General features: G+C 41.8%; 1 protein-coding gene across 1 annotated transcript in view; it reads left to right on the top strand.

The window, feature by feature from the left end:
- The window catches only part of rsrc1 (arginine/serine-rich coiled-coil 1), a 126,106-nt gene that overhangs the window by 109,323 nt on the left and 2,895 nt on the right, over positions 1 to 13,888 (top strand). The window contains exon 8 of the mRNA XM_062419810.1: positions 11,042 to 11,148. Within this exon, the coding sequence (XP_062275794.1) occupies positions 11,042 to 11,148 (107 nt within the window). The remainder of the gene's footprint in view (positions 1 to 11,041; positions 11,149 to 13,888) is intronic.

The following is a 13,888-nucleotide window of genomic DNA, read 5'->3' as shown; positions in this document are numbered from 1 at the left end:
TTTAAACTGTGTTTTTTTCCACTGGTGATATGATCCACCCCAGGACTCGAGGGAGACACTGTATTGCTCTCGTGCACTCTGCGCTGAAGGAAGATCTGTCTCAGTGATTTTGATGTAAGAAAATCTGGTTTGTATTGATTCGGTATTGATTAGTGGAGTTAGCCTCATCTCCTGTCGTTACTTCAGATAAATGGCCTTATTTGTTGTGTTATTATGTTCAACACAATCATGCCAGGAACAGTCAGAGGAATATTGAACCGACACTACATTGGCTTCATCAGTTCTATTTGTTCCAGGAATTAAAGGATGTTTTTTTACCCGTATTGCTCTGCAGAGATGGTGTAAAAGAAAACACATTGACAATCAATTACACCCTGACTTTAAAAGTGTTCAAAGCAGAATCTTACAGAAGAACGTTTCACCCTTATTTCTGATTTTTGTCTTGCCTAAATAATGATTGATTCAGAGATGAATAGTGCCACAGGTTCAGTCTAGCCGTCTCGCTTTTTATTTTCTCCTCTCTCCTCCCTATTCATTCAGGTTTGTGGTTACCCCCACATTGAAATGATTAGTTATGCAAGGCTTGTAAGCACTGAATCAGAGTTATGGTCCCTAGGGAAATAAATTTGGCAGAAAATCAGTGTGAGAAGATTTAATTATCACGAGGAGACCTTTTTTCCTTGCCTTGGCCCACTGAAGCCCAAACTCTCCCCTCTCACACTCGCTCTCTCTCTCTCTTTCTCTCTCTCTCTCTCTCTCTCTCTCTCTCTTCTCTCTCTCTCTCTCTCTCTCTCTCTCTCTCTCTCTCTCTCTCTCTCTCTCTCTCTCTCTCTCTCTCTCTCTCGCTCTTGTTACGCTGCAGCCAAAAAAACCTGGCGTGCAGCATGGACGCCAGCCCTCTCCTTGCCTTCCTTCTCCTCCCAATTTGTTTCATTGCACGGTGATAAGCCAAGCAATTACTGCTTTATTGATTTTTCATCACTGCAAATTTAAAGTTGATTTTTTCCCCCTACCTCTCGCTTCCCCTTTTCTCCCTCGGAGATGGCTCAGCAAGGTGATTAGGTGACCTCCTGTCCTAAGCGCTGCTGGTCCCATGAACGAGTGGAGGCGCATGCCGAATTCTGCTAACCCCATGTGACCCTTTGTTGTCCGGGGGTAATGGGATGCTGATGCTGCCTGGTATGGCTGTCACTTCTGCAGCTATGGAGCCCATAGCTTCATCATTTCTTTAAGGATATCTGTGGAATGACATATGTGACTCGATAGCAGCCAAGCTATCTCTGCCATTGGCTAGATTACATAGAAATTGACCATGCAAGCTTTCATCCCGTCTTCATTCAGGTCAAGTGGACAAATGATTGACAGCACCCTTTTACCCTCTGTCATTGGTAATCGTTCTGTGGGTCACCCTTATCAATTAACCTGCTGCCAGTAAGCTGATGTATGTTCAGCAACCTCTCGTTGAGTCACCAGGCCGATATATTTTCCAGATTTGCTGTCCATTCCATTCAGGTTTAGGATGGTATCGTGCAAATTGGTTGAAAATGAGATGTTCAATGTTGAAATATGTTTTGATTAATTTACTTTTAAGAAACTGAAAAAACGCAGGGTTTTTAGGTGTATTAGGTAGTGATACCTAGATAATTAAAATATAATTTGGTAACATTTTAATGATTTTTTTCCCTAAAAATTGGGTTTAGAAAAATGAGTATGGCCATTTAACAACAGTTACAAAGTCGTACTTTGTAGAGTTTGAATGCAGAAGTTGAAGGCAAGAAGTTCATTCACAGTGTATGAAAGTGTCTTACACACACACACGTCTGGATATGATCACACACAGCAGTAGTGTACTTGGTGCAGTCAAACAGGGTGGTCAGGCTGAGGTGATTAGACACACCCGCAGACTGTTGCAGGTCAAAGTGCTGGCATCCTGGGTGGCTTTGGCCATGTGGTGGCCCCTGCAAGGTTTGTCATTAGACATCAGAGGTCACTAAGGAGTGTGTGTGCATGTGTGTGCTTTCAATGTGTGTCTATTTGTAAATGTGTGTGTGACGTTTTTGTTGGTGGAATGTTTGCAATTAGCTTGTATGTTTGATCTCAAAATCATTGTGAAACAGTGTTATTGTTCCGCACAGAGCCCGGAGTGCAAACAGAATATTTGTAGAAAATGTGCACAAGTGAACACAAGAGTATCCCACAGCATACAACTATAAATACTTAGGCTGATTTGACTGATTTGACAGTCAGAGAATGTGGAGGGGAAAGGTCACAGGAGGGAGCAACACGCCATTTATGTGTTGTATACTCGTGCACAGAAAGAGAGAGTTATGGTGAAGTGAGAATGACTAATACACCCCCTGTTGCACACCAGTACAGCTGACAGAAATCGAACATATCAGGACTGGTCATTAAATTCACATAATCATTCATGCATTTCTTTCCTGTAATTTAGGCCGTGAATAAAAATGATTTACTTTGAGGCGTTTGGATTTAGATGCAAATAATGACATCACTCTTGTTTTGTTCTTTTGCATGATTCCCTCCAATAAGGCAGAGTGCAACAGAAAAAGGAGGGTAATATATTACACAGTACCAACGTTATTAGTCTACAACTGAGGTCAGAAGAGGAGGGGGTTGGGGGCATTTGCCTAATTAATTATTTCTCAGACGCACACATATACACACGGCCATGACCTTTACTAATATAGTTTGTAGCAGTCCACACAAACAGGAGTCTCTCTCCTTCTCTGTCCCTTTCACTGTATCTCCAACACACATGCACGCGCACTCTTGTCAGGAGCTAGTGGAGTGAAAGGGAGAATCAATTACAGCCCAACTAAGGGGAAAGAGCTGGATGCTTGATGGCTACATGTCAAGAAGATTGTAGGTCACAAGGTGTGTGTGTCTGCTTGTGTGCTGGCGTTCATATGTCAGTGTATGTGAAAATCGAGCGCATTTCCTGGATTCTGATTACATCATTTTCATTTTAAAGACCTTGCTCCAATTAAGTAATTAGTTGCTTGGTGTTTCTCTAATTATAGAGTTGTTCATAAAAGAGCTGCTGACCAGCCTGGGATCGAAAAATGGAGACCACTGCACTTTTTCCTGCGCATGCCCACATTCAAAAACACACACACACACACACACACATACGCACAGCCTAGTTTAACATCAAGTTAATGCAGTCAAATGCTTGTTATTTCTGGTAAAAGGCAGAGCGGGACTGTATTCTAATCACACTAAAACAGCACTGCGCTTAATAAAGAGCTCCTTGAGTGTCACAGACAGATCGGCTATCATCGTGTTCCAGGTTACTGAACAGTTTGAAGTCTAAAATATGAGAAATGAGTTCCAGGTGCGTGTTCCTTTATCTATGTGCGGCTGTATTTTCACAACATATTACCATTATATTTCAAAACCTCTCTTAGTTTGCGGTAAACAAAAGCTGTCAACGAGTATTCCATGCACAAAAAGTGTCTAATGAACCATCCCAAACCAGTGAATATTTCAAAATGTCAAAATTAACAAGTTCCTGAAACACTGGTTTTCTAGATGTGTGTGATTTTTGCTGACTGACAAGATCTCACAGGCAAGTCCTGAAATAAGAAGACCTTGGTGAGAATTTGAAAGCATATAAGCATAAACAAAACTTAATACAACATTTTAGGAATGCCACCAGTCTCCTTTTGAGCCCGTCGACAGAGAAAGTGGCTGTGATCTTGAAGATCTCACCGCTCAGACTGTGAAAGCTTCACTATTTAATGAGATTCTGTGATGCTGCCCAGGCGCAGGACATCGGCTAACACTCACACTGCTCTCTTTCTCTCTCTCCCGCTCCCTCTCTCACACACACACACAGAAGAAACACACCCACCTGGTTTTTGTTAGCTCTCGATGTTTGCAGTTAGCACCATGCATGCAGGTCAGCAGGAGCAGTCCGGTATTAGTTAGGATTTCATATAAATAGCTGACTTACAGTATATGCAGTAAATATAGAGTAGAGGCTTGTTTGCACTAGTTTTTCAAAAGGTAGACCCTTGTTTTTAGAAATGAATGCTGTATTTATATCCATGATAGTGATAGGTACACTGTAAACAAGGCAACAATAAACATGTCATCTCTGATGAGTGATGGTAAATTCTCAATCTGAGCCAATAACAAGTAAATACTGTACGTTACTGTATGAGATTTTGAGCTCTAATGCTGACAGTGTATTTGAAAGCTGTAATGTATCATGTGTTTGTTCCTTCGCCCAAGTTTTTGTCTCATAAAAGTCTCGTAAGTGATGTTGGTGGTTTGCATGACACGTACACGAACAAACAAATGATGTAGCAACCCTTTAAGTCAGTCAGTGCAGTTTTGATGCCAGACTCATTAAATTACCAAAAATCAATCGTCTCTTATAAATACAATCTGTGGCCTCAGATATTCTGATAAATGGATGGATAAACTGAGGCCAATCCATTGTTCCTCCCCCACGATTTAATTATGGCCGCAGACAGAAGGAGGCTAAACACATGCATTCGATTGTAACAGCAGGATTTCTTCAGGAAAGATAGGCAGAATATACTGTTGAGCAGTTAAACCAGGGTCAGCCGAGGAGAGGAAGAGGAGAGGATAGATGATCAGAACGAGGTTGAATGACAGAAGGGAGAGAAGTGGTGAGTAGGGAGAGGGATGAGCGGAGATGTGGAAGGAGATAGCCAAGCGCAGCGCGTGGCTGCCATGTCATCCTGTCATTAGCAGGTTGTGTGGGTCTTTAATTCATCATTCAGACCTTTATTGACTGGAGAGTGGGAGATCACTATCACTAGAAGACACTAGGAGAGAAAGTGTGTGTGTGTGTGTGTGTGTGTGTGTGTGTGTGTGTGTGTGTGTGTGTGTGTGTGTGTGTGTGTGTGTGTGTGTGTGTGTGTGTGTGTGTGTGTGTGTGTGTGTGTGTGTGTGTGTGTGTGTATATGACACTCAGTCACCAGCTGCTTTTCATTTCCTGATGCCAAATAGATATCATATAAGATATCACATAAACATATCACATACCATATCTCCTAAGGTCAAATAATGCTGAAGGCTGCAGGGCCATTGCATCCAAAGAATTCATCATATATTCTACACAAGTTCCAGAGAAGTTATAGACCTGTTTGTTACTATAAAGCGTGACAATTGAGCATTAGTAATGTGTGACATGCCCTGATGACGGTGACAGTAGTCGACAGGAGAGGAGACTCCATAGAGACCAGTTGACACCATGATAACAAGGTGAGCACCACAGGGGATCACTCGGCTTGTGTACGTATTGTGGTGGAAAGCACATTGTTGGGTTATGGAGACATGTGGCTTTTTTGGAGGGGGGGCAGGGTTGGGAGTAATATATGAGTGACTGCGCGTGTGGTCTCATGGGAGCGCACTTTAGACTGGCTTAGCCACCTGCTCTCTCATTGGACGTCTCCCTGCTCACACACGCACTTACAAACCAATACATACATACACACACTCCTCGGGGACACACTTGGGACATCTGGCTCAGCCTGTCAGAATTTCCCTTCGTTCTGTGTGACCCGTTGACCCGGGCAGCCACGGGCTTCAGCGTCACATCTTGCCATGAGCTAGCATTGGTGCCTCGCTGCCTTACGGACAACCTACAGATCCACACACGCAGCGAGAGGAGGAAGCACATGGTGGTTAAGCTTTTCTTGACATTTGGTTTGTTTTGATAGTTCAGGTGTTTCTCTGCTAGCCTCCTTAATGATATCTCTAAACTGCTGAGCTGCTTTTGTCTGCTCTCATTATCCTCCTCTCCCTCTCTTTCTTTCTCTCTCTTTCTCTCTCTCTCTCTCTCTCTCTCTCTCTCTCTCTCTCTCTCTCTCTCTCTCTCTCTCTCTCTCTCTCTCTCTCTCTCTCTCTCTCTCTCTCTTTCCTGTCTCCCTTACTCATTGAGATCTCATTTTTTAGTGCCTGAAGCTGCAGGGTATTAGTTATGCAAATATTGACGTGCAGCTTTGGCCTGCTAGCTATCAATTGAAATCAGCAAATCGATGGGCCTAATAGCTGCTCATTAGCCACTTGATGCATTTCCAGGGCTAACATCAGAACCTGTCAGCAGCCCCTAATCAATACAGTCTAAAAGTATTACCTAACCAAGGCCCACACTACACACCTTTTTAATAACGCAAGTTGCCTGTATGACTTTCTTTGTAGAAGTAGAGAATAGGTCTGACTCCATTGATAGGTTACATAGGTTCATATTAACGCATTATCTAGTTAGCAGCAACATACCCAGACGCTAAGCAGACAGACGCAGTTATTTGTTTTGATGAGACGGTCCAATGGAAATCTTCCTTCGCAAAGCAAAAAGTCTCACAGAGAGCCGATAATGAAATCTCATCAGTTGGATTTTAATAAGAAACCTATTGTTTCTTTTTTTTCTGTTGTTGTTCAGTCTAATTCCCAGGCATGCTTTGGAGCAGCCTGTTGTTTGAGCCTGGAGAATCATACGGTAAAGACTTTGATGCAGCCAGGATGCTGCTGCTGAGAACAGGGCCAGACTGGAGCCCCTCTATCACCCCTAGCACAAAGCCCTGCTAAGCTTAACTCAGCTGTTTGATGCCAAGCTCTGCGAGTGTGTGCCTGTGTGCGTGCATGAGTGTGAGTGTGTGTTTACCCAGCTCAGGGGTTACATAAACAAGAGCAGCTAGCCTACAGGTAAGACCCACAGGAGACCAGCCGAGAGTGAGCGTGAGATGGAGCGCCAGTCTCTTACCTTGGCATTCCCCAGGTGTTGTCGCCATTGCTGGAGCTAGATATTCACTAATGAAGGGCAAGCTGGAAAATGACTAAAGGAGATAGTAAACAAAGTTACTACACACACATACACGTGTGAGTGTGTTTATATAGTTAAGTTGGTGCAGGCAAGTATCTGTGCATGTGCTTGTGTGCATCCCTGATGTATCTGGGGCTGGTGTAAAGACATGGGGAGAATGTGGGCGGATGGGGTATTGGAGGCGGAGGCTGGCAGCGGGGCAGTTGGCCGCTGGTGTAGCGAGTGAAAGAGCGGGGAAGGGGATTGGAGGGGGGGGTACAGCGGAGATAAATCATTAGAGAGCAGGTTATTGGAAATGCAGGGAGATAAAAGAGTGAAGAAGCCAGTAATTGCCTTAAAGATCAGACTACAAAGCATTACTTTGGATTTTACAAGGCCAGCCAGCAACAAAAGAGCAGTAATTTATGAGCTCAGTGTAAAAGAATAGCATAATTACATTAAAAATTAATGCTAATGAGGGCTAAAATGGGGAAGGTGGTTATTATGAAAGTTTGTATTCATCTTCCCTGGGTTGAATGATGGCTAGTGGCTTGATTAATGGCTTAATTTCTATCAATTAGCAGGCAAAAAAATCTCCACTGAGACGGGCCTAAATTGAGCATTGAATTACACATCTTTACTGCGGTGCAGGGAGAGAGGCTGGGAGGCAGAGGAGGGGAGGAGGGCACATTATTGAAACCTGGGAAACCAAAAAATGTTGCTGTTTGCGAGCGTGACTCAGAGTATGTGTGTGTTTGTGTGCGTGCGTGCGTGTGTGCTTGTGTGCACGTGAAAGCCAAGCATGGGTTACAAACCTTGGATAGAAGCTCATTTTCATGTGTTCTAAGAAGCGGCATGTGTATCATTGTTGGGCTTGCGGTAAACTCTATGTGTCAGTGGTGGAGTGGGCCATTCAGAAAACACATGATAACTCAATTTAAAACACATCTTTTTGAATTTAAATATCATTCTTTGACTAATTCAAACATGTTATATCCTTGGAAGTTGCACTACCCACCACAAATACAGCACCAGAATTTGCCCGTTTGCTGAAGTGCCCCGGTAGCTGAATGGTTACTGCGCATGCCACATAACCACAATTTCCCTGGTTTGATTCCAGCCAGGGACCTTTGTTGTTATACCCATCTCTTTCTCTCTCCCCTTGTTTCCTGTCTGCATCTTCACTGTCCAATATCCAATGAAGGCTAAAATGACAAAAAAAAAAAAAAAAGGAGTTCACTGTTTGCCATATAATTCTGAAACACTGTCAAAGATTTGCCGCAATTTGTGAGACCTCAATAAAACAAGCAGTTAGTTTTCCCTTTATTTATTTTTCTCCACACAACAACAAGTGCTGCGGTAATTTAGCTGGCACGCTAGTGCACTCAATTACTGGAATTAATCAGCAGCAGCAATATATTCAGCTCGGCTGCTCTTGATTGACAAACTGTAGACCAAAGTCAAGTTTACAAAGACAACCGCCACAGCCTGAGGCCTCTGGCTGCTTACAGACATGTGTTGTTGAACAGCTCCCTCTTCTGGCAGCGACATGTTAAGTGCTCCACAACACTCACATCTTCAAGGCTGAAGGAGATGAGTTGAAATCTGTTTCCATTGGCTGGTTTTATTTTCTCTCCCGGTCTTCTAGTCCTAATCAATGAAGTGGACAAACAGCTATTTAGAGAGAAAACAATAGCCTATTGATTCTGAGCCACTCATCAGCGCTGCTGTCTGTCTAACTAATTTCAGTAATGAGATGGCAAGTGGGTTTTCTGACTCTCTTTATACACACTCCCAGACACACACATGCATGAGTTTAAACATAAAAGGACATAAACTCACAAGTACATACATCGCTCCGATACTACCCTTAATTGTAATCTGCAGATACAAATAAACAGTTTATTGATGAGGTTTGATCCCACTTCTTGAATCATGGTAATAGCTGTAATGCAGTTCAGCATCCAGACACATATGCCATAGATAGAAAGACAAAAATAACCTAATTCAAAGCAGCATGTGGTGTACATGTAATTGTGTCTACTTGTGTTTCTTTTCCTTTCTGTCTCCTCTCAGTCGGTTTTCTCTCTCTCGGCTTTCACTTTATCCTCCTCTGATCGCTGACAGAGAAGCGTTCCTAATGCGGTGACAATTGAGTCGACCTGTTAAATTAATTTGCCAGATAATGTGTCAATATTAAATATCAACTTTGACCTCACCGAGCTGCGGAGTGCGCTCGCCCAGCTAGAGTATTGATTTTTGTCTGCCTCTAAGCTGGCTAGGCCCACACTCAAAGTCCATTATTTTTGATTTTCTCATGAAATACATATCTTTTCCCGCTGACATCTGACAAACAGCATATGGAAGTCATTTTATCTACCAATAATGTGTTTGTCAAAAAGTCTGAGGTCTTAATGGATTCTTGCAGCACACACAGCTCACAGGCAGGCCTGCCAAAGAGATGCTAGCAGATAGTGTGTGTGTGTGTGTGTGTGTGTGTGTGTGTGTGTGTGTGTGTGTGTGTGTGTGTGTGTGTGTGTGTGTGTGTGTGTGTGTGTGTGTGTGTGTGTGTGTGTGTACTGTCAATGTGTTTGTATGGGCGTTCTTTATGTGGGGCATTCACGCTCGAAGGACAGTAGGAAAGGAGTAATTGAAAAAGTGAATTAATTGGGCTGAATTAATTGTCGGACAGTTTTCTTTCGAACACATGCATGCTCGTGTAGCCATGCAGTAAGCGACGGTGATAGTGGTGTGAAGGACAGGCCACAGGAGGATATTGGGCAAGTGCTCAGACTTCATCTAGCAGCCCAGTCAAGGTAATGACTATTTTTGGAACGGCTGTGCAATGCGTCTCTGATCACATCTTCCCGCGCAGGATGACAAGTTGATAGTCTGTCATATAGAAAGGCTTAATTCTACTTGTCACTCAGTTGTCCAATTCTGCAGTGCATTTAAATCAAAACTGAGTTTGTTTGAGTGCTATTATGAACCATAATAGGGTGTGTGTGCCTTTGGTGCAAGTGTGCAAGAGCATGTGAGGCTTTGAAAGCCAGAACAAATATTCATTTATTCATTAAACACCAGGGCCATGAAGATCTGTTGTGACACCCTTTCTGTTGCAGCTAATGGATTGAATTAATTCCTGCTATTAGCTCCAACTGCATGCTGTGTGTTTGTGTGTGTGTGTGTGTGTGTGTGTGTGTGTGTGTGTGTGTGTGTGTGTGTGTGTGTGTGTGTGTGTGTGTGTGTGTGTGTGTGTGTGTGTGTGTGTGTGTGTGTGTGTGTGTGTGTGTGTTACATGTGCATATTCATGGCAGCCATGAGTGTGAGTGCAAAGTATGTAAGTTTGCAAATACACATGTACGTGTGGGAGTGCTTGTATCCCGATGTTCTTTGTGTGTGAGAGTGAGTGAGTGTGTGTGTTCCCATTTGTGTACTTGTTTTCATGACACAGCCTACATCAGTGGAGCAGAGGAACATGGATGTCTGCTGGATTGACAGATAGAGAGATGGGAGAGTGCAGGAGAGGACGGATGGATGGGGGAGAGAGGGATGAATATTGACTGATCAGTGGAAAGATTGACAGCTAGAAAATAATGGGAGCATTCAGACTCTGCCTTTTTTTGTCTGTTGCTAACTTTCCTGGCACACCTATTTTTGCCCTCCTACGCTATGAAGACTGCTCTTGAATTCTTGAAATGATTTATTACCTGATATGCAGAATCCTGATGTGTTTATATCCAAGAGTAATTTACTGGAAACCTTTTTCTGTCTTTGTGTTTGATTGGACAAGCCAGAGCAAAATACTTTCCGATACATGAAAACTGTATGAAACCTAATCACATTTAGTCTCCATAATGAAATTCCATTGCAGTGAGTTTGTGTTCATATTTTGATTATTTTAGAATGCAGTGTAATTCACTGTCTGGCTATCATCTTGTTAGCATTTTTCCCCCCACTCTCCTTTTGTAGAGGCTCTGTGCCCTTGGCTAAGCAAGAGTGCTTTTCATGGAGGCCGAGATTAAAATAGGAGAATATCAGATATTTCATATTGTATGTGTCAAAGAGTATTATACAGAGAGATAACATACAATCAACTAAGCTCAGTCCAAATGGAATATGGCGCCTTTTAGAACATGACATGGGACAGCTGACCCTCTGTATACGTATGTGTGTGTGTTTGTGAACACGTGTGCATGCTTTTGTTCATAGTCTTCCCCTTCTGTGTAACATGTGTTTCAGAGGGAACTTCTCTGGAGGAGCAAGTGCGAAGGATAAAGGACATCGAGGCCATCGAGAGTGATTCCTTTGTTCCTCAGGCTTTCAAATCATCCAGGGATGATATAAAGGTGCGTTCTGTCTCTCTTTCTCCCCCTGCCCCTCACTCTCTCTATCGTTTCACTCTGTCTCTTATTGAATTTCCCTCTCTGCAATGCTGTGCCGTCTGTCCAGAGACAGCCCAGACCAAATCAAACATTCCCATTCAGCACCGTTTGTTCCGACCTGAGACGGTTTCATCAGACGCTCCAGTGTTCGCCGCCTCCAAAGCGGCAGCACCCACACAAAAGCCACAGCAGGCAACAGCCATCCTCTGTCTCCCTCTCTCCCATCTCTCTCTCCTCCCTCTGGTTGTGCAGATGCAGACAAAACACAGAAGTCATTATTGAAATGTTCCTCCCTCTGAAGGAGCAGGAATTAGATTTGTTGGGGCTCATGGCTGTTTTGAAACGATAGATGACAACATGTGACAGCAAACTTGTGCCGACTTTCGAAACAAGTCCTGGTATGATAAAGGTCAAGACTGATCTGGAATCTGGACAAATTGCACACGCACAGTATACTCGGCCTTCCCTGCATCCTTTTGACTCATTAAAGCTGCAACATCACCAGGAGCAATTAAGGTAATACAAGTAGCTTTTAATGTTCACGTCTAGGTCTCCCATGTGGGAAAAACGTACACATCAAGTTTGTTCTCACGCTCTCACAGCTGGCCATCCATCTCTAAAGGTTTCACTGATATGTGTAGAAAATTAAGGATCTCTTATCGCCCTGCAAAACATAATATAGAAGGATAGAGAAAGATCTATTTTTCAGATTCTGATGGACATACATGTGAAGTAAAATTTATTTTTTAATCTTTAATCGAAAGTATACTTTAATGAAATACAAATTCAAGTTTGCAACATCTTTTTATAACCGCTCTTGAGTGGTTTCCAGATGAATAGTCCTCCCCATTAGTCAAATATACTTATGATATCCAAACAATTCATCCTTAGTTGGAAGGATTTCATAAAGTCTTTTAGCGGTTTTATGTTTCTTTCATATTTGTGGCTGTATAAAGAGCATAATGGCAAAATATGAATTTGAAGATTACTTGACTACCCAGATTTCTTTGGGTTATTTTTTATTGACAGAAATTGATCATTAATTTGATTTTTTAAACAAAATAGTACCAAAATTACACTAGCCTGTAATTTAGTTTGTATCTTTTATTGTATTTATTTTATGAATTTTCCCAACTGTGGGATCAATACATTTAACTTATCTTATCTTATCTTATCTTATCTTATATGTTGACTTGGTTGTGGTATTTAAAACCATTATTTTTTTAAAAGTCAGTTGTGACTAATGATTATTTTAAGGCACTGTTAATGAGGAGAGCTCAGTGAAAACTTTAATATGTGCTACACTAAATATACAACATTTTTTTCTATTTCAAGCAAGCTGCATTCATTAGAAATGTATATTCAGCACATTATTGTTCTGAATATAGAAGAGGAATTGCGATGACCACTTAAACTATCTGATACTTGGCAGATCACCGTTCTTATTAGCCAGTGTGATTTATATCTCACTCACTTTTTTATCTAGCCAAATTAATTTGAAATAGATCTTTCCAACTGGGTAAACATTTGCTCTGGGGCTGGTATTAGGAGTGTTTTAAGCATGAATGGACTTGGCAAAATGTTCATTTTGATATTTATTCTTTATCAAGTACAACAAGGAGAGCAGGCCAGCCTTTTAAATATGGGGCTTATTATAGTTTTAAGTAATAGCTCTTGGGATGGCGGGAGAATGGTTTCTAAACATCACATTCCCTTCAATCAGCATGAACGTTACAGATGGCGACATGAGGGGGACAGAGAACCTGAATCACTACTTAAAGTCCTTTTCAATTATAAAGGGGGAAGGAAAATGATTTTGGCTCCAGCTTTAATAAAACGTGTATGATGTTTCTGTCCAACTGATAAAGGTAACCTGACACAAAGCTGATTCTTTGAAGTGTTTGAATATTGTAATATGGAGAATTTTTAGCTTCAGTAGTCACATTAAAAGGACCAAATGTACTGTAGCTCATCAGAAGCTAGGCCCCTCTCACCAGAGTTTCTGCCTTAGCACAGGAAATATAAGGTGGATGACATGAGGGGAGGAATATATCGGTCATAGTCTCATGTTTTCTCACCGCCCTGTTTGTAACCACATTTACACACCAGCAGATGAGTCAAGTAAGACTCTCTAATATATTAGAGATACAAGCTGATAACTTCCAATACATTCCTACAGCATGGGCCAGACTTTCACTGCCATCTGCTGGTTAATTGTCATATTGCATTTCACCATCCTTTGCTGTGTCCCAGTACTGTATTACTGTATATACTTATTGTATAGACATTACACTATATAGTTATTGTGCTATTATATCAACATACTTAACTGTTCTATACAAATAGTCACAAGAACACATTAACATGTTTTTTTTTCAAAGATTTCATTGTTGTTTTTTGTTGTTCCTGTTTTACAGGCATCCACACTTTTTTTTTTCTCTCCCAGATGTGGGGAGCGCCTCAATTCACTTTGTTTATTGCATTGCCAGACAATAGTGTGCATACTGACATTTTTTTGTCTATTTTAATGTCACTATTCTATATGATACATAACGTGCACTGCGAGACATTAGTCAAATTGCAATCTGAGAAAGCAAAATATATTTTCAAGGATTTAATATTTTTATTTTTTCTCATCACCATTCACAGTTCCGTTTTTGGTGTTTTCCCCATTGCATTGTGGGGCAGTAATTGTGAAACAGTA

This window comes from Scomber scombrus, chromosome 5 (assembly GCF_963691925.1).
Source record: "Scomber scombrus chromosome 5, fScoSco1.1, whole genome shotgun sequence".
In the NCBI taxonomy this organism is placed as follows: domain Eukaryota; kingdom Metazoa; phylum Chordata; class Actinopteri; order Scombriformes; family Scombridae; genus Scomber; species Scomber scombrus.
The sequence above is the reverse complement of the archived record's forward strand: the minus strand, read 5'-3'. Positions and strand labels throughout refer to the sequence as shown.